General features: G+C 34.4%; 1 protein-coding gene across 4 annotated transcripts in view; it reads left to right on the top strand.

The window, feature by feature from the left end:
* The window catches only part of LOC114328231 (protein hu-li tai shao), a 195,235-nt gene that overhangs the window by 155,352 nt on the left and 17,267 nt on the right, over positions 1 to 22,616 (top strand). For 2 of the 4 annotated variants that reach the window (XM_028277017.2, XM_028277015.2), the window contains exons 7-12: positions 1,756 to 1,882; positions 6,057 to 6,173; positions 8,712 to 8,997; positions 11,511 to 11,633; positions 16,573 to 16,644; positions 17,672 to 17,734. In XM_028277017.2, the coding sequence (XP_028132818.1) occupies positions 1,756 to 1,882; positions 6,057 to 6,173; positions 8,712 to 8,997; positions 11,511 to 11,633; positions 16,573 to 16,644; positions 17,672 to 17,734 (788 nt within the window). The remainder of the gene's footprint in view (positions 1 to 1,755; positions 1,883 to 6,056; positions 6,174 to 8,711; positions 8,998 to 11,510; positions 11,634 to 16,572; positions 16,645 to 17,671; positions 17,735 to 22,616) is intronic. The other 2 variants (XM_028277018.2, XM_028277016.2) reach the window with 1 other exon arrangement.

Raw genomic sequence — 22,616 nt, 5'->3', positions numbered from 1 at the left:
TTTCTTTTATTATGTTAGCGTCTGAGTAAAGTTTTTCGAGCTCTTTGTTAGTTCTTATCCCATATTGTCTTGCTGCTTCATCAAGCACAGGCCCAAAGATCTTCCTTTGGATGTTTCTTTCGCAAACATGTAGTCGCTCTTCGTTTGCCTTTGTTATCATTCACGTTTCGCTACCATTACATCACTACGGGTTGTATGATTGTTTTATATAGTTGTACAGTAAAACCAATTTGTGTGCAACCGTGAGGAAAAGAGATGACAGACGTTCGTTTACGCGGTGCAAGTGACCTTGATGGTTTTTGGTTAACTCTGTTTATCTGTATCTTCATGTCTTCTTATTTGTTTTGATTTTATTGATAAGGTTTTGAAGGACATGAAGATCTAAAATATGTTGCCGACTTGTATCCTATTGTTCATTTCTTGTGATACGCTATTTTCTTCAGTTATTGTTGTTCCTTCTTCTTCTTCTCCTTCTTTTTCTTCTTCTTCTTATACTTGTTGTAGATCTTTCGATCTGTTAATTCCGACGTTGAAGTATGTCTTGAGAGGTAGACTGCCAGCTATCTTTCCATCTTTTTGGTGGTCTCCCCGGTGGACGCTTGCCAGCTGGTTTTCCTTCTAGCACAGTTCTTGGTAGCCTGTGCTCCTCCATTCTTTTTACATGACTGAACCATTCTCTTCGTCTTTGCATACCCCATCTTACTATATCTTGCACGCCACATTATTCCCTGATGATGTTGTTTCGTATTCTATCCCTTCTTGTCTTCCTTACAATTGCTCTTAGTGTCTTCATTTCGGCTGCTCGTAGCATGCTTTTGGTTTTATTGGTGTCGTCTCTTGATTCAATACCATAGGTCATAACAGGTCTGATGCAAGTCTTATAAATTCTAACTTTGCTGTCCATTCTCATATGGGCTATTCCAGACCACATCTCTCAAACATCCGGACATGACTGCGGTCTTGTTTATTTATCCTGTTAGGTCTCTGGCTGAGTCATGTTAACTTGATAAATCTACACCTAGATGTTTGAATTGGTTTAGCTGTTTTATGGGGTTCCCCTCTACCATGAGCCTGCATTTAATTGGATCTTTCGCAATGGTAATTCATTTTGTTTTCTGCGTGGATATGTTTATGTTCAGTCGTCGACATGCTTGGTAGAATCGATAAAGTTGTGTTTGTAGGTCATCCTCATCCTCTGCAATCAGGGCTGCATCATCCGCATAGCACACTATACTGATCCTACAGTGACTGAGTCTGTATCTTAGTTGTAGCGATTCCATATCTTCTATTATTTCATCCATCAGCATATTGAATAGAAATGGGCTGAGGCTGTCTCCCTGCCTGATTCCCCATGGTGTTGGTATGTTGGCCGTAGTGGTGTCGTTTGTTTTAATTTTTGTCGTGTTGTTATTGTTGATATGTAGCAACATTCATATGCTTGTCATCAAATGGAACTGGCAACAGGACAGAATCATTGAAAAATGCAAAGAATAGTAATAGACGTATATAGAAAGAGCCCATACTGAACGAAAAACGTGAGACAGAGTATAAATATCCCAGCATTTCTAAACTAATGACTTCCATATCTTTATGTAGTGTTCTTAATACTTCTTCATTATCATCATGAAGTGTAACATTAAAAGTAGAGTATCATTAATAAAATTGCAATAAAAAAACCAAAACCAACTTATTCCGAAAACATTTCTGAATTGCATATATGTACGTTCTTGTAACATATGGTTATTCTTTTTGCAGACTCTGGAGAAAACTTGAAGGTGGTAGGAAAGGCAACGATCGCAGCAGATGGTTGAATTCGCCCAACACCTATCAAAAAGTGGAAATTTTGGAAACCGGAACACCCGACCCCAAGAAAATCACAAAGGTAGAATTCATTAAGTTCGAAAATAAATAAATAACGCCAGTAACACTTGTCATTGATAAGATAGATAGATAATTAAACTTTTAGGTACATTCCCACTTAGCTTTTAGGACTGCTTTTAAAGTTAATCAAAGTGAGCAAAATACAGGGCGTTTCTAATCACTAATCACTTCTATAGCACCACATCTCAAATGTTTCCAACGTCTTTATATTATCCACTTTTAGTGTCCAGCTTTCCATTCCATACAAAGTCGAGAACACATAGCAGCTTAAGGCTCTTATCCTCAGCTCCAGAGGAAGGTCTCGATTAACAAACATTTTCGTCATTTTTATAAATACTTGTCTTGCAATTTCAATGCGTGTCCTGATTTCTCTACCTTGTTCGTTGTTTTCATTTACCTAGGTTCCCAGATATTTGTAGTTATTCACTCTTTCTACTTGTTTACCGTCGATATCCAGCCTTCCTACTGATGTTGCTTAGAAATAATCATAAACTTGGTTTTCTTAACGTTCATTTGTAGTCCATATTTTATACTAAGTTAATGTAATCTATTTACTAAACATTGTAGTGCTTCTAGACTGTCTGCAAAACTAGCGGTGTCGTCTGCGAATCTTATGTTCATCAAGATTTTTCTGTTTATTGATATACCCTGTTCTTCCTCTTATATTACTTCCTAAGAAATAGCTTTGCTGTACATATTGAATATCCATGGGGACAACACGTAACCCTGTCCAACACCTCTTTCGATTTCTATAGTGCCTGTTTACATTATAATCAGTAAGTCCTAATTCCGCATCGCATTAGTTCTCATCCCATCAACACCTTGATAATAAATTATTAAAGCAGGTGAACTTACAGTCGGAAACATGAAAGAATACCCATAAACGATCACATCAATCACTTATTTTGTAGTAGCTATCTTTTTCTATAACAAACGTTTGTTATTTATGTTCTGATGTGTGGGTTAACCGAATCAATTAAAAATTAGTGTAAACAACGAACAGTAATATTTATTTTATTTTTGGTTAAAAGGCGTGCTTATTCGTCTCGTAAGAGGGTTGTTTATTGTTTGAGGGCAGCGAAGGGGCGTCTGAACTGCCTGCCTGCCGTGACGATAGTGCTGCAGAGACCACAACACTATTATCATCATGTTTGCGGTTTTACAATATGGCTAGAAAAGGCAATAAATTACTACATCTGGCGTTTTAAAAGCTCAGAACCTTTCTGTAGTTTTAAGAAACGTCTTCGAATGCATTTTCAAAGTGCGTTATTGACATGAGGTCTGATAAGGTAATTAATTTATGGGGAACTCAGTTTATTAAACTGAACACACCAAAACCATATGGTTAGGGATACATTTCGTTTCGTAAAACTTAACGGCCCTTCTTAGCATCTGGTTTGTATATTAAATGTGAATTTTATATGACCCATATTATTTCGTTTTGAGAAAAGTTATTAAAACATAAAATTAGCAAAAATAGTAATTCTAATAAAAATAATAGTAATAAAAAAAAGCGTGTCGCCACATTTATAGAAAAAGACAGCAAATACAAAATAAGTGATTGGTGTGATCGTTCATGGGTATTCTTTCATTTTTCCGACTGTATGTTTCATTGTGTCTACTTTTTCTCTCCGGAATTATACTTTTTGCGAATTTCAGGTATACCTTTAACATATCTTATAAATATATCTTTCTATATACACAAAAAAACTGATTTTTCAGATGAACTGATTCTACACTTAGCTCAAACCAAAAATGATGAACATTTAGCAGTTTTATGTTCTGAAATTGATAAGATATAATTAAAAATTGAAACGCCCTGTATCAAATCAATACTTTTACTATTATGGTAGACTGAATTTTCTTAGTTTAATAATTTTTAATGTGTTTTAAAAGTAATCTAAAAATCTTTATACAAACAATTCAATAGAAAATTCACAAAAACACAATGAACATGCACAATATATATCATAAAATTAAGGAAACAAAAAAATATTTTGTGCAATTATTTTATTTTAAAAATATATATTTTTATTTGAAGCGATATTGTGTTGATATTTTCAAAGTATATTTTATTTAGAGCTTTTTATGTAGGATGTCAAAGCATTATATTTTCATTAATTATAAATAAGTACAAGTGTTAGAGTTATGTGCCATGATATTTTGGACAACCAAAATTATTTCCACAGACAAAAGTCATTATATAACAAACAAAATTTTTGTAAGCATTTTTCCAGAGGAATTTTATTATCTATTTTACTACCGATAGCAACAATTTTATTAAACTTAGTTGTTTTCCAGTACGTCAAATTTTCAGGGAAAGTGTGTTTAAATTTTTCTTAGAAACTGCAAAAAATACTGAGAACATATTTATTGAAACTATACTTAATAGAAAATACACTTTGTGAATCCAAAATGTATCAACATAGTAGAGTCTTGAGCATAACAACAGCTCAAGATTCTCATACGTTTCTTTGAGATGTACGGAGTGAGAAGAGGCACCGATGCATAAGTATTACCACCGTGCAACAAGACACCCTTCAGACTTCTTTTAGAAGAATCAATAAATAATTGCCATGAGGTGGAATCGTAATCGTCAGTTCCCAGTTTCATGACTACTCTACCAGCTCTTTTTTTATGATGCATGTACCACGAAAATGTGATTCCTAGAGCTAACAGATTTTTAGCTTTCAGTTGTGATTTTTAAGATTTGTGCAGCATCCTTCGATAGGCCCAAGTCTCTCACTACGTCATTTCGTTCAGTTTGGATAAACTGTTGAAGTGATCTATACCAGGATTGAATTCGTCTTCACCGGTTTCTTTCGTTTGAACTTGGTAGAGGAACTATCATTGCAAGAAAAGCTGGAGGAATGGGAGGAACTCTCTTGGTGGAGGAACTATCATCTCAAAGGTGGAAGAATGGGAATTCCTGGTCCCTGGGGTATAGTTACTATCAAGATATTTCAGAAAACCGTAATCTTAAGCTTATTACAAAGTCATTTGTATTTTAATGGTGTGGTTATGTTTCCGGTACAGGTAGAAAGTAATCTATTGTACTTGTAATTATTATACCTACTATTCAGTATATTTACCTCTCGAAATTTAACGATACTACTCAAATACAAATAATGACTTTGTAATAGGATTAGGATGCGATTTTCTCAAATATTTTGTTGGCAAGTATACACGTCGTTTAGCAGACGATATAATATCAGGATTCTGAATTGTATGTTTATTTTTCGAATTAAATAAAAATCAAAAACTGTTGATTTTTGCAGTGCAAGATAATTTTGGTAGTTCCTTTTGCTATATAAGTGTACTCAGATAATGTACTAACAAATATATAGGTCTGTTTATGTGGCCTAAAGTTGCAATATTTTGTGCTTCTATAATAAAGCTATTTGTTGTACATACATTGTATCAATAACGTCCTTTGACCTATTACGCATTTAACCATAATATATCCTAATCTGCTAACCAGTCCTAAACTCAGGCTTCTGCCAGTGTGCCAAGTGTCTTTTGTCTAATTTGTAATGATATGGATGATGGAGCTCTAGTATCGAAACGTTTTGTATTATTTTTGTTAATTCTAAATCTTTTACAAAATCCTACAAAGATTATTAATATATTGATGTTAAAAAATGTAAAGGCGAGTACACTTTTAATGAAGAAAACTGTTCAATATTATAAAGTAAATAAATTCAAACTATATAAAGGGCAAATTTGAACTGTATTCTTGAATATACAGTGGACATTTTCTAAACTATACTTTGAATTTTTGTGTTTTGTATTATTTGTTTTGCACTCATGAAGTTGATTCATTTTTTTCATCTTTATATACCGTTTCTAATATTTTTATGGATAATTAACTTGTAAATCATATACAGATCATATTCTATAGTTTTTGTCAAAAATGTGTGAGTGGTCTGCTACATTTATACAACCTCATGTTGGCTAAAATATGTACAATAAGGGCATGCTCCATATCAATACATAAGTCAACAAAACCAGCACATTTAATGTATACTCTGTACAAATAAAGCTTTCTACTAACATTTTTGACAAAGGGAAACATTTTGGCACACTTCAGACGCTGTATATAGTCGATTAATTTTCAAAGAACTAATGATTTTAACGATGAACGACATTCTAATGTGCTGGTTTTGTTATTTCAGTGGGTAGCCGAAGGATCACCTAGCCATTCGAGCAGCACACCAGTTAAAATTGAATCGGCTCTTCAGTTCGTACCAACAGGTACTAATCCAAAGGAATTCAAACAAAAACAACAACAGGTAAGTCTTATTTTTTATATTTAATAAAATACAATATTGTTTATCAACAAATTAAATCTGTAGAGTTCAAAAAGTACCTGTAGTCTAAATAATGTCAACAAAAGATCTTATCGAAAAAAAAAACAATACAATTTTTTGTGAAGGAACTACGCTTTACCCTCCTAGACAGTCATCATGAAACACCTTTAACAGAAAATGGTGTCAAGAGGTAGTAGACGCTGTTTGATTCTCAAATCACATTTATTTTTTAGATAATTTTTCTTAAATATGTACGATATCATTAAAGCAAAAATGTTGACAATATTCGAAAACATTCCTACAATAGATTCAAATTATCCTGATACCGAGTTGTTGCAGTTGTTCGGATGTCATAATCATTTCTTTCAATTCCGTTGGGGAAAAATATGTTGTCCCACGTTGGGCGCCAAAAATGTTCCTCCTCATTCCTCGGGCCTTGGGCCCTATCAGGTCGTGGTGACACACTAAATATTGTTAGCTTACTGTTTCTATTGGCTAATATCTTGTGCGAGATGGACTGCTTCTTTTTGATGCATTTCTTTTTTCCTTCCTTACATTTAAGCCTACCTTCGCTCTAACTATTCTATGGCCACTTTCGGTACAAAATTGATTTAATACAATTACGTTTTGAATAGCGTCTTTTTGTTAGTAAATATAAAGTCAATTTCATTTACATATACAGTTGCAGTAAAAACATGTGCTGAATATTTAGGTCTGAGTGTACATATTTCAATTTCTTAAGAAACTACTAGAAAGTGTCTTTTAATTAGTGACAGATATATTTAAATTTAAATAGCATCAACAGATTCAAGTTTTGGCCATATACTGATGTTTTCTTGCCTTCAAAATTTGTTATAATGTGTCCTAATGATCTTCACTATATCTGTATGTTTTAATCTTCACTTATATTTTCCGTTTTCCGATTATTTAATATAATTAATATGCCTATTTTTGTTCAAAGATTAAATAATATGATTTTAAAATAACTCCAATGAAGATAAATAGTTTTTTATGCATTTGAATCAATTTTTGACTCTGTTTTTTCACTCTCTGGACTAGGAAACTTCGAAATATGTATTTAAATAAGTCTCTTTTCTCATGACTTAAGAAATATTATTCAGAAATTCGAGAACAAAACGAAGCCATTTGGTAGGATTTTTATTAAGTAGACTTCATGTTATTTCATTTCAACAAATCAAAAAAGATCAAAAAAGTGGAAGATCATGTAACGATGCAGTTTTTGTGATAAGGCAAATAGCGGAGAAATCATTAGAATATAACAAACCAGCCTTTTCCTGTTTCATAGACCTAGAGAAAGCGTTTGATAGAATCCAATTAACAGATGTAAAACACCTACTATATGAGAAAAATTTACCACTGGATATCATAAAACTGATAGAAAACATATATGTAAGAAATAAAATAGAATAAATGAAAGTCAATGGAATAATAACAGAACCCATAGAAACAAACACAGGAATTAGGCAAGGAGATTCACTAAGCCCTCTACTGTTTAACATAATATTGGATGCAATAATAAAACAAGTGAAGAAAAAAGAGGGTACAAAATGGGCAATAGAGAGAGAAAGATAATCGTGTTACGCTGATGACACCGTGTTAGTAGCAGAGTGTGAAGACGACCTACAAAGATTATTGCACGAGTTCAACATTAACGCAAAAGAAATGAATATGAAAATAGCCCAAAAACAAAAAGCTTAGTAATTGCCAAAGAACCAATAATATGCAAATTGGCGTTAGACAATCAAATTATACAACAAGTAATGACTTTCAAATATCTGGGAATTAATCTACCAGCCGACAACAATATCGAAGAAGAGGTAAAAGACCAAATAATTAAAGCCAGTAGAACGGCCGGATGCCTAAACGACACAATTTGGAAAAACAGACACCTAAGGTTGGAAACAAAGGCCCGAATATATAATTCAGTTATTAGGCCAGTTATGACTTACACGGCCGAAACAAGACCAGATACAAGCAAAACACGAAGACATCTGGAAACCAACGAAATGAAGATCTTAAGAAGGATTGCTGGAAAAGGACTACAGGATAGGGTAAGAAGTGAGGAAATCAGACGCATATGTGGGGTAGATAATATAAATACCTGGGTAAAGAACAGAAAAGAAGAATGGAATGAGCACATAAGCAGGATGTCTGAATCAAGGATAGTAAGAATAGCCAGGGACAAATCACCGTTAGGCAGGAGAAGTATAGGACGCCCAAGGAAAAGATGGAATGACAACTTTGGCAGAATGAAAGGCACTGTTGAAGAAAAACAGGCAGTACTGCCTACATAAAAGAAGAAGAAGAAGAAGAAGAAATAAAAAAAATGATAAAACCAAGGTAATGTCTTTGGGGCCATATTTGTTCTCCACGTTGGGCACCAAATATGTAACTTGTTAACTTATATATCCTTTTGTACTATCACACTTCTAACACCTTCAGTTATATCCAGTTATTTGCAATTATTTAAGATATCTAATGTGACTATTTTTTCCAAAGATCAAAGATTACAGACGAGCAGACAAAATTTCTGCCGGTCCTCAATCCCACATTTTGGAAGGTGTAACGTGGGAGGAAGCTAAAAAAATGCAGGACGCTACAGTAACTCAAACAGGCGACCATGTAGTGCTAATGGGAGCTGCTTCAAAGGGCATTATCCAGAGAGGGCACCAACACAACGCCATGGTATACAAATCGCCTTACGCCAAGAATCCTTTCGATAGCATCACAGACGAAGAACTCAACGAATACAAGAAAGTCGTAGAAAAGAAAGCTAAGGGTGAATGTAAGTATATATTTTTTTTATTATAAGTTTATAATATAGAAAAGTTTTGAACGTAAAGTCCTCAGACATATTCATAAAGGGGTGCAGGAAAACGGATTGGGGCGTAGACGCTATAATTTTGAGCTTTACTGCATTTATAGTGAGCCTATAGACGGAGAGGCAGCGCTGAAAAATCTCTTTGAACTTACTAAAGCTAGATTTCTCACAGTTAATTACTGTGAGTGTGTAGAGAAACATACTGCGGTCGGTCAAGCGAAACGTAGAACAGGGGTTACTGAGAGGGTATCAAAGTTGCTTTCCTATGAAGGTAATTATTTCCATTTACTAAGGCTGAAAATCAGTACACACATTCTGAATTAAATATAAATAAAAGTTATTATAGTCGGTCAGCTGTATGATGGGACAGAGCCGGTCGGTCGGCCCCAATAGTCGATTGAGGAAATGAAGCATTTTGGCTCACAAGTTTTTTGTCCAGCATGGATTTACTTGAAATTTTCAGAGAAGGTAGGGAATAGTCCAAGGATCATTTTCTATCATTAAGCCGCTATCATACGCTAAAACCTTGGGGGTGGTTGCCACCCCATCTCGGGGGTGGGAATTTTGTATTACATTTTAACCATGTAATTCGATGGAAAAAGTGATTCTGAGAAAAAAAAGTTTTTTACATTTTCTTCGTAAAACTAATATTTTTCGAGTTATTGGCGCTTGAAAATAACAGTTTTTCGACGAAAAAATCGACTTTTTTAGAGGGTTTTTTGAGATACCTCGAAAAATATGCATTTAATAAAAAAAACTGTAGATATCAAAATTGTATCTTTTAGTAACGCAAACCAAATTCTTTTCCAATAATATCTTTAAGACCAATACAAACCGAGATACGGCATGGTAAAGGTTAGCTTTTTTCGTCAAACGCATAATTTGAAATATTCAAAGCCAAATAATGGGAAAAATTTGCATTTTTCTACGAAAAAATCAGTGAAAACAACCTCCTAACTACCTTCCTAATTCAAAATTGGTCTTCACCTTTCTGTAGTTCCTTTTATATTTATATTATCAATACACTCAAGGAGTTTGACCTATTTAAAATGTCTAATTTTGGAAAAATTGGAGTTGAAAGAAAAATTGATTTTTTGTAATTTGGTATTTTTCACCTTTTACTTCAAAATATTTCCGAAAATACTAAAGATACGAAAAAAATTACAACCTACTGAGTTGTAGATTTTTTAATGACTAAAATTACCCTGTGCATAGATTTTCATTACAATGAATAGTTAGCCAGATATAGCTGTTTAAAACCTCTATTTACCAGTAAACACCCCCTTATTCGAGCCCTTTAAACCTGCCCCAATTAAAAACTAGGGATCTTACGGAATTTAATTTACACAGTCTTATAGCTCTTTAAAAATCCTACAAAATCATTTTTGAAGAAACTTTTTATCGCCAAAAATATATAGAATATTTTTCGAGGTATTCTCAAAAAACCCTCTAAAACAGTCGATTTTCTCGTCGAAAAACTGTTATTTTCAAGCGCGAATAACTCGAAAAATATTAGTTTTACGAAGAAAATGTAAAAAACATTTTTTTGTTAGAATCACCTTTTCCATCGAATTACATGGTTAAAATGTAATAAAAAATTCCCACCCCCGAGATGGGGTGGCAACCACCCCCAAGGTTTTAGCGTATGATAGAGGCATAATATAGAAAATGATCCTTGGACTATTCCCTACCTTCTGTGAAAATTTCAAGTAAATCCATGCTGGACGAAAAAATTGCGCGCCAAAATGCTTCATTTCCTCAATCGACTATTGGGGCCGACCGACCGGCTCTGTCCCATCATACAGCTGACCGACTATAATAACTTTTATTTATATTTAATTTAGAATGTGTGTACTGATTTTCAGCCTTAGTAAAGAAAATAATTGCCTTCATAGGAAAGCAACTTTGATACCCTCTCAGTAACCCCTGTTCTACGTTTCGCTTGACCGACCGTAGTATGTTTCTCTAGACACTCACAGTAATCAACTGTGAAAAATCTAGCTTTAGTAAATTCAAACAGATTTTTCAGCGCTGCCTCTTGGTCTACTAGTATGGGTAGGTCCATCAAAATAAACAAGCTCCGCTGGTTAGGTCACTTCGAGAGAATGAATGAGATGTAGCCGTCGAAACACAGTTATAAGCAAAGACCGGATGGAGTAAAGAGAAGAAACAGGCCCAGAGTATGATTTAAGGACCAGGTGGAAGACGACTTACGATTAAGAGTATGGTATTGGAAAACCAAGGCGAATAATAGGAAGGAATGGAAGCTGATTCTAGAACAGACCAAGACCCACCATGGGTTGTAGAGCCAATGTAGGAAAGTGAAAAAAATATTTTTCATCGCTAATAGTTGAATTATTTCTCAAAACACTCTCCGTAAAGACCAGTGCAGTTTTTCATACGTTTGAATAAATTTTTAATGTAATTCACACATTTTTTTTTTCAAATAATTTAAATAACAATGAGTATCGTTTTAGATGACACTGACTACAGTGAATCAGAAGGTCTTTCGTCAGCAGCTTTGAACAAAAGAATTGAAGATATGCAAATTAGGTCTCCAACTTCTGTTACTAGTGAGACAGAGGAAGAAAGTAGAGACGGTAAGTGACAATTTTTTATGTATACCAAATAACTAAGAATTAAAGATCTACATATACAGTGAAAATTAAGGTTGGTGTTCAATATAACCACCTTGTCTTTGGAATCAGAAATCCATTCTGAATGAAAATTTATCTAAGTCTCTTTTATTTTCCGGAGATATTAGTGCTGTCTCTTCTGTAATTTCGTATTTCAGTTCTTAGTTAGTCTTGGCCTATTTATATCCACTTGCTTTTCAAATAACCTCATAAAAAATAATAGAAGTTTCAAATCTGGGGATCTTGCTGGTCATTCGATAGCTCCTTTTCTTGCAATCCTATAATTTGAAAATGCATTGCCGAGAAACTCACTAACGCCTCGAAGATAATAATGAGGAGCTGCTCCAGCTTGCTGTAAAACAAATTGATCTATTCACGAGATGAGAATTTATATCATCAGGAAAGTATTCTCGCAGTATATCTAGCAGTATTATTCACTTGTATGTTTCTATCCCAAAAATAAGGTCCAATTATGGTTTTATTAATACTTCCTGCACACATTGATCTTTTGTCGATGCTGCGTATATGCCTCCACCATCCAATGCGGATTTTCATCTGACCAAGACCAGCAATTTTGTCTTTTGACTGTGCCATTTAAATGGAAATATTTGGTTGAAAATATGAGGATCAGTGTTAAATCTGTTTAAAATTATTTCACAGAACTCCATTCTGCGATCTGGATTGTCTCTTCACTTAGTTCCTGTACCAATTGTGCTTTATAGGGATTCTATTTTTATTTTGTTTTTTTTTATATTCACCAACAATTTTTTGACTGATTTGATTTTCGGTTGCAATTATTCTAATAGCCTTATGATAATCTTCAACCATCGTCAAAAGTGTTAGTTTTTGTTTCCTCTGGAATACCAGGGTGACCACTTTTTGGGAGTTCTTGTACATGTCTACGTTTTTACCACTTTTTCCATTTTTTTAACATTTTCCTCACTTTACGTGTGTGGTCCGATAACACTTAGCCTATTCGCCCGATGGCCATTCTTGTAGACGGCCTATTTCAAAATATCAGCCAATCGGACTCGTAGTTTTATTTTAACCGCGTAAGCGGACGTGTTTGGGGATTTTAGAAAAATGAAAAAAAAGCAATATCAATGGGTGATTCGACTCTTGTTTTTACAAGGAAAATTCTGCAGCGAAATCAAAAGGCGCCTGAATGCTGTAAACGGTGACACTCGTCCTTCGATGGAAGCTGTCAAAAATTGGTTTAACGAGTTACAACGTGGTGGCACGTTGGTTTTTGATAAGTCACTCCCAGGTACCCCGAAAGCGACTACCACTGAGGATGACTTGAAAGAAATCCAGGATCTCGTATTGGCAGACCGCCGACTGAAGGTGCGTGAGATAGCTGAGACTATAGAATAGAATAGAAATATGCTTTATTGTCCCTGAAAATTTTTACAATTTTATGGAAAAAGCTTACATACAGTCAAAAGAGAAATAATATCAACAACAAATATCAAATAACAACTACAATTTACTAAAATTAGATAAATCGTCAACATACAGTAAATAATATATAAAACCAAAGACAAAAACAATTTATTGCAAAATTTATATAAATTGCAAATTGAACATACTTACAACAAATAAAATACAACATTAGGAATTGACAGTTTAAGCTACTGCGTATGAAACCCAATTTTCTTAGTTATTCATTAAGAAATTCTTCTATTGAATAATATGGTCTTTCAGATAGATAGGCTTTTGTCATTTTAGGGAACTTTGGGAAAGATGTTGCAGATTTAAGTTGTAACGGGAGATGGTTGTAAAGTTTTTTTGCGGAATATAATATAGATTTCTTTACTAACTCAGTGGATGGGATCGGTAAATAAATATCAAAGATTGAATTTCTGGTGGAGTAAAGATGATTGGGCCTTGCTGGAAAGACATGAAGGTGTTTACGAATTAAACAAACCGTTTCTAGAATATATAAAGATGGAAGTGTTATATTCCGTGATTTCTGAAGTAACTTCTGTAATGTGTAGATCTTCTGAGGCCAAACAGATATCTTATTGCTCTTTTTTGCAATTTAAAAATAACATTAAATTGAGCAGCTGTACTAGAACCCCAAAAAGGAAGACCTCATCGAAGATGAGACTCGAACAACGAAAAATATGTTATTTTAGAAGATGCTAAATTGAGTTCCCTTGAGACAGATCTTATTGCATAGCAAGCTGAGGCGAGTTTCTTACTTAACGAATCGATATGAAGGGACCATTTGAGGTTGCTGTCTAAAAAAATACCAAGAAATTTTACAGAATCAACGGTACTGATCTGGCTGTTATTAAGAGGCAAAGGTTGAAGAGCTCCTTTATAGGATAATGCTACTGTTTTATCTACATTAAAAGAGAGTAAATTAGAGTCAGACCACGCCCTTATCGTCAGTAGATCCGAAGTTATAGTTTCATGAAGAGATGCAATATTTGAGTTGCTCCAAGTGATACTGGTATCATCAGCAAAAAAAAATTTCCCATCGATTTTTAAATTAGTGATGTCATTTATAAAGATAAGGAACAGAAGAGGACCCAATACTGAACCTTGCGGTACTCCACATACAATGTTTAGAGACTAGAGTCAGTATCATTTGCTCTAACTAGTTGTTTCCTATTATTCAAGTAGGATTGGAACCAATTCAAAGAAATACCTCTAATTCCATAGAAATTTAGTTTTTTAATCAAGATGTCGTGATTTACACAATCAAAAGCTTTGGCATAGTCACAGAAAACAGTGGCAGTAAAAAGATTATTGTTTAGTGCTTGATAAACCTCATGTAGTACAGAAAACATGGCATCAGTGGTACATTTATTAGTTAAAAAGCCGAACTGATTTTGAGATACAATGTTGTTATCAACGATAAAGGACATAAGTCGAGTTTTAATGAGTCTCTCAATAATTTTGGAGAGTACCGGTAGTAAGGCAATAGGTCTATAGTTGCAGGAATTAGATTTTTCACCACCCTTATGAAGAGGAATAATAATGGCTGTCTTTAGGCACTCTGGAAATTTACCTTTTTCGAAGGAATCATTAATTAGTTAGACTAGGATTTCCAACACATTTTCTGTGAGATTAGAGAAAATTTTTATAGATAGTCCATCAGTACTACAGGATGATTTGCTTTTGATACTATTTATTGTTTGGATCAGTTCAGAGTTATCGACTGGTTTTAAAAATAATGAATTTCTTGCCTTTCTTGAATTAGGGAGATAGGAAATGGGATCTTGTTGCGGCAAAATAGTTGATGTTATATTTTTACTCACATTAACGAAGTAATCGTTTAGACTTTCAGGATTTGGAAGGGAAAATGATTGAGCTGTGTGAGTTTTATTTCGAAGATCGTTTATTATAGACCAGGTTTCTTTTGCAACACTTTTAGAGCTTCCAAGACGATTTTGATAATAGGCTTTTTTATCTGATTTGACAAGTTTTAGATATGTTGTCCTGCACTTCGCGATATATTCAGTGACAGAAACATTGGTAGTAAATTTCTTGATGTATAGAAGTGAACGCATATTCTTGGCTGATATGCGGATACCTTTCGTAACTAAAGGTTTCCGATGTTTTGGCTTAATAGGAATTAAAGGAAATGCCTTGTTGAAGATGCGGAGAAGCTTATCTAGAAAAACACTGAAATTATAGTCCACGTCTATAGAAGGAAACTGCCACTCAGTAGTTAAGCATAAATTTTGGAATTTACGAAAATTCTGGGCGGAAAAAATCCTACCTAAACGTCGGGTTTTTGAGGAGGGTTTGCTGAAGATGTTAAACTTCGTATACACTGCTTCATGATCAGATAGTCCCGCATTAATAACTGTAGAGCAGACATCAAGGGGTGAGAAATCTGAGACAATATAATCGATTATGGTAGATGTAGTTTTTGTAAGCCTTGTAGGAGAATTAACGTGCATTGAGAGACCATACGATTCAAATATGTTGACCAGGGACACTTGGGTAGCACAAGCAGCAGCATAATTAATGTTAAAGTCACCGCATAGAATTTTTCTGCTTTTATGAGGCATCTAACAAATTTAGCAGGTTCTGAAAAAATAGTTCCACGGTAGAGTCAGGTGATCTATAAATACAAATAATGTAAAGATTAAGATTTTTATTATAAACTAAGGAAAACTCAAAGACGGATTCACATAACAAAAAGTCATATTTTGTTACCAGAGAAAAATCATTATTTCTAGAGAGAATTAGGGTGCCTCCATAAGCCGAACTTGGACGATCATACCTGGCAATTGTGGTATATTTTTCTACAAAAAAAGGCTCGTTGACTTCAAGCCAGTGCTCTGTACCTAACCGCAACTATCGGGGGAAATCCTAATTCCTCCAGAAACAAAAATAATTCATCAGTTTTATACAGACAGTAGGCATCTCAAAAAATGTCGTTGGTTATATCATGCACGAAATTGTGAACATAAAAAAGAATTCATTCGACGCCGAATTTCAGAAAAAAAAATGCTTTTCCACCATGACAACGCTTCGACTCACTCCTTTGCGCCATCGCCATGGCCAAATTGGTAGAATGAGGCTACAAACTGCTGTTTCATCCAATGTTTTCTCCAGATTTGGCCCTGTACGACTCGTTTTTGTTATCAAACTCGAGAAAGTCACTCACCAGGCAGAAATTGAATTCGAACAATGAGTTCATCACACCCATGGAAGTCTACTTTGTAGACCTCGAGAAAAGGTATTTTTCATACGGGTTAAACAAGGTGGAACATCGTTGGGTCTAGTGTATCGAGCTTAAAGGCGACTATGCTCAAAAATAAATGGCCAGTTTTCCAAAATTTTCGTCTTTTGAAGGCTAAGTACTTATCGGACTAATAGGACCACCCTAGTATATTACACATTTTTCCTCATTTTGACAAATATTTATTTTGTATTGCAGAACCTCAAATCTTACGGATAGAAACGAAGACCGTTCCCAAACCTAGTCAACCAGAAGTTGTATTAAGCGACGGTAAGTTCACAGCTTCTACGAGTATGATAAGGGTTGTGTGTTAGCTTATATAGTTTGAAGAGAGCTTTTCATTTAGATATGAATATAAAGATAACTATGTGTTTTTTCTGGTATCAGATATTGATAATAATTGACGGAAGGGGGGTAAGTGAACTTTATAGGAAAGGTCATTTTTTATATAGAATGTTTTATACACGACGCAGTTCAGAGTTTGATAATAATTTTAGAATAGAAGTTTACAAGAACATATATGTACAACATATTCACAATACTTAGATATTAGATATTTTTCTCTATAAAATATAAAGTTTAAATACATACAGTTTGATCTTATATGTACTGAATAAAAATAAAAGTTCAGAAATATATTTCAACCCAATAAAAATAATCTTTAGGATTCAAATCGGGTCAACAAGGAGGCCATTCAATACTACCTAATCTACCAAACCATTGTATGGGAAGTGTCTAACCTAAATAACTCCGAACATTTATACCAAAATGAGCTGAAGCTCCGTGTTGCTGAGACCATATCTCACAAACATTGAGCAATTGAACAATCAAATTGATAGATGCAAATTCTTGTAATTCTGTAATTCTTGTTCGTTTTCACTTTTCTTCTCAGGAGGGTATTCACTAGACGCCATTTTTTAAATAGATTCCTACATGTGTAGTATAAATGTAGTCAAAAGTACCTTTAGTGATTGTGTTCTGGATTAAAAGAAGACCAGCAAGTTATATTTATCATTCACAAACTGTATATATTTAAACGATTAGAAGTTTTTGAATACTTTTGGTTTTGAAATCTTTATGAAGAGCTTTTGGATATGCCACGAATGTTATTTGATGTTTGTGAATTACCAAATGTAGCACTTTATGCATGTGTCTCACCGTTTTAATGCAGTTTTAATTACAAACAAATACTAAGCATTTGTTGTAATTCATCTCATCAAATATACCAGCATGTCTCAGTTTTTGTTGTTATTTTGAAGCAAGTTTGACATTTTTATTTTATTTTTTGCATGTGTAGTTGAAAGTTCCCCCATAGAAAACTTCCTTAAAGCCGAGCGTGTCTCTGCGAATAGTTATAGGGGTAAGTAGTTTCAAATCAGGTAACCTAGGATACTCCTTTTACGTATTTTCCACGATCCTAAAATTTGGGATTGAATAATTGTATAAACCTGGATTATTAAGAATGTAGCAATGATGATATTATTAAGAAAGTTCTATTCATAATTTTAGCGATAAACAAGAATTTCATGAATGCCTGCAAAACTCGACAAATAGTTTGAAACATCAATAACAAAAACAGTTTTTGAGTTTGTCAGTATATTTAGAAACAACTTAGTATGTACATAATTTCTTATACAATTCTTGGAAGCTTTTAAGAGGCTTAGTCGTTAACATTGGGTGCGTTCGGACGACCACAGCGACTGGACAGCTGAGCCAGCAGTAGCTGTCAGACGTCACCGCTGGCAGTCAGCCGCTGAGAGATTTACTAAGCTTTCCCTATCACGGCTGGATACAACCACTCAGTCGATTTCTGCTGACAGTCAGCCGCTATGGTCGTCCGAACGCACCCATTCTCTTTGTTAGTTGATATTCTGACAGAATTTTTTAAAATATGAAATGGCATCTTTTTTCAGACAGGTTGACAGATTGACCTATGATGACTGGTTTTGTTAGGTACAAGAATAATTTGAATGCCAAAAGATTTTAGTGTTCAACATACTTAATACTTACATCTTAAGCTTCTATCACTTTTTCGTGCAAAGAATCACAAATTGTGTCGTTATTTCATATCTTTCTTTTTCTTTTCCTTCGAAATGTCATCTTTCTTGCGCAAAGAAAATCATGTTTTTACTGATTTAGTACAAAGCTAAAATTTGGCAGCTAAATTTAAAAACACTTAGAAGAAATTTAAATCGTCTGTCGTAGTAGCCGAAAAATTTCTGTTCTTATTCCGTCGGTGCCCCAAATCTCGCTGTAATTCTTTGGGGATCAACCTGTGCACAACAGACCCAAAAATTTCATAATTATCAACGAATTACCCATGTATCAATCATTGGCAAATAATTTTTTGCATCATTGATATGTTTTAGAAGGTAGGAAGCTGTATTTTCCTGCCCTGTTGAGCATTTTTGTTGTTCAATTTTGTTTTGTACTTTCAATACAAACACAAATTCCCTTCGACTCTTTGGCTGCTTTCTCGTAGAGCGTTACTAGATTTTCGTCTATTTCTTGGAATAATTACTATTCACACAAGTAAATCCCAGCTCCAGGAGACATGCTATTCCTGGAGTAGGGTGTTCTCATGTCCGAGAATCAAAGAGGTTACACCTCATAGAGACGGTAGCTCTCTCTCAAGCTACCTCCGTCCCCTCCCCAACAGTAGACATAACGTTGGAAAGACTTTACTTAATCTTTGATGCTCTGGGAAATGGGGCGTCCAAGAGCTTATTTTCAAACTTCTGACTGAAGAGTGTGTTTACCAGCAAAGAAGCGGCATTTTTTTTTAGAATTTTAGTATTCCTCTTTTCAATGGCTTTGACGACCTTTTTATTGTCTTCTAGTTTGTACATTAAAAATAAAAAGTTTTTTATGATAGACTTTTAGTGAAAATAGAACTATGAAAAATACAGGTGTGTGATTTACTCAAAATCAGTTAAAATAAAACTAAATAGGTTACTCGGACCTCTTACATGAATTGGCAAGTACATACTATTAATTTTTCTTAGTAAACTCACTTAAACAAAAACTGTTTGTCCTGTTTTTGCTGGCGAAGTGGATTTGATTTATAGTACCTAAATATAATAAAAATATCTACTCTACATACTAACCATTTTTTTTGGCATTGGATAACTACAGATATGATGAATAGTATCGATGTTACGTTCTTAATAAAACTGAAATTGTTTTAAAGCATTGCTTGGGCTTGGCACTGAACTTGCATTTTGAAAACGCTTTTACTCTCCTTCAGCTTCCTGCGTTATCTATAGTAGTTTAAGAGGGATGGTAGGTAATTTTACTCTTATAAACATTGATTACACTCGTATTTGGTTGAAAGGTTATGGTTTAATGTTGTAACTAATCAATGAAATCTGGACAGTAAACAAATATAAGAATATAAAGTAAATATATCCTTCCCCTTCATGTGCCGTGCTCGATTATCAAGCGTTGGCGTTGGCTATCAAATTGGCTATAGTAATTTTGTTGGCGGCAGCTCGGAAAGGGGGTGCAGAGGATCTATTTAACCATTCTCTCAGGTTTCTAAACCATGACGTTCTTCTTCGATCACATCTTCTTCCGTATACCTTGTCTTTTATTATTAAATGGAGTATATTATGTCTCTCTGGGTGGCGCATAACTTGGCCAAAATATTCAAGTTTGCGATTTTTAACTATTCTGACGACTTTCGTAACTTTTCCCATCCGATGCAAAACAACTTGTTACGAACTCTATCCACCCAACTTATTCGTAGGATTCTCCGATACACCCAGATTTCAAAGGCTTCCAGATTCTTGAGAAGTGTATCCGTTAAAGTACAACCTTTGACACCATACAAAAAGTAGAGAGCACATAACATCTCACTAATCTAATTCTCAGACTTAAAGTAATATTGTTTTGACATAACAGTTTCTTCATTTTAAAGAATGCAGCTCTCTGGCCTTCTCTATACGTATTCTAATTTCTTTGCTCATGCCCCAGTTATCATTTAGATTACAACCAAGGTAGGTGATACTGTTAGTTGTTCAACATAAGCTGTTACCGCTTCCGGTTATATTGGCATTTTACTGACAACCATCACCTTTGTCTTTGCGGTGTCTTCTTACATATCTGATATAAATGCTTAGTGACAGTGTTCAACCGAATTGACCATGCTCAAAAAGTTTGTAATACTGTTGACACTAATACTCTTTTTGTCGAATGCTCGTCCATCCATCATCTGTAATATACATGGTTTTTTCTTCAGGACTTGCCGACAGTTGGGTTTTTTAGGTATATGAAAGTTGATCTAAGCTACCATTGGACCATACATTGGTATATTTTGCTGTAGATCTAAGTTAATATTGTTAAATATTTATCCTTCTAGTTTGTACATTAAAACAATAAAACGTTGTTTATGATTGACTGTTGGTGAAAGTAGAACGATGAAAAATACAGGCGTGCGATTTACTCAAAATCAGTTGAAATAAACGAAAACAGGTTATAATTATTAAATTATTAAGAATTTTACTACGTCTTTGTCCATAATCTTCAAAAATTCCTCGTAGACGTCGTCGAACCACTTCCGGCTTAGATGACTCACTCAAAAATGATACTGACATGATGTGGATTCACAAAAAATATTCTCACATATTTGAGGGCTCTACTTATAATAAAATCATTGGATTTTTACAAGCTTATATTTATTTACTACCAGATTTGCATCACTTTTGTGGGAAACAGTTGTAGACTAACGCTTTTTTTTTGTACCTCATTCGAAAAAGAACTTTTTTTTTCTGTTCTTTCGCTAGCTGTAAATCTTTCAGGGGTTAAAAAATACTGACTAAATTAACAAATTTCCTGAATAAGCGCTATTTTCAGGACGAACTCGAAGAGAACTATATAGAACTAACAACTATGCAGGCTTTCCCAAAGGATCATTTTTGGAGCCTAACCCCTTGCATTTCCACATAGTCAGAGAAAGCCAGATCGCTGTTAGACAGCGCCCTCTAAAGATATCTTTGACTACTAATAATAGATCTTCAGATTCCCGTTCTGTTGTCGTTAACCTTGATAATTCTAGGTGTATATCTGTAAACATGCCTTCCAGTACATTCGAGGGCTTTATTGTTCCGTTTGCATCAGCATTGAACTCAAGAAATCTTCCTATGATCAAGGAACAAGCTTCACAAACCAGCTATGTTAACGTAGTGAATTATACTCCTTTATATATTAGTCAATATAGAACATGTCTGACAGAACCCGACAATACAAATTCATTCGAGAGAAATATTTTGATGAACATGCACGAGCAGATGCTGGAAGATTTGAACGATAGCTCAGATTCTGAGTATGAGTCTTTAAATAACACCAAACAGCAATACTGTGAATCTACCAGAAGGGATATTGTTGAGTTTGATGAAAATGATCAGTGCGACAATGAGAGTTTGGTTGAAGTAACAGCAGAGGTACAGGAAATGATGTTAAATATAGAAAGCAGCACTGATTTAAATGAAGATGGTCCACGTGAGAACCAACGTTCGGTTGCAGTAGCTGCAGAATTATCAGAAACGACTCCACCTACAGAAAGTTTTTCTTCTGTTTATGTTGAATATGACGAAAATGATCAATTTGAGAATGAAAGTTCTGTTGGGGGAACCACAGAGTCATCAGAAATTCTGACTAATGTAGAAAGTTGTACTAATTCGGAAACTGTAGGAATATTTGTTGATGTAGTCAAGCAAGCATTTGTAATGACAGAAGACTTCTTAAGTGGAGCCAAAGATATTTTAATGAAAATTCCTAATGACAGATATATTGTCAAAGAAAACTCTGATGAAGGAATTGTGGATTGTACTTTTACGAACAAAACCTTCAGTATCGACGATGATAATGAAAATACAACTGTATTGGAAAAAACTGAGTATGAGTATGTTCAAGATTTGACACAACTGATAGTGGACTATTTAATAGAGCAGTGTATGGAGGTTAAAGAGCTTATTCTATTCCCAGAGGTTCTACATGATTCTAACTTGCATAAATTGCTTGAAAAGATGAAATTAATATATTATGACGCCTTTAAGGACCAGTTATGTGAAGATAAAAATGAGCTAAGACTTTCTTTAGCTTCATCAGTTCTAAGGAGACTGGAACTCGAAGAAAAGTTAAACAATTCTGGAGATTCTGTAACCTCGAACACAGTTTCCGATAAAATCTTTACGATTTCAGAGTTTTTGAACGATATTTTGGACCATTTCTTTGACAACATC

The sequence above is a fragment of the Diabrotica virgifera genome, chromosome 5 (genome assembly GCF_917563875.1).
Source record: "Diabrotica virgifera virgifera chromosome 5, PGI_DIABVI_V3a".
In the NCBI taxonomy this organism is placed as follows: domain Eukaryota; kingdom Metazoa; phylum Arthropoda; class Insecta; order Coleoptera; family Chrysomelidae; genus Diabrotica; species Diabrotica virgifera.
Note: the sequence above shows the minus strand (reverse complement) of the source record. Positions and strands in the feature narration are given on the sequence as shown.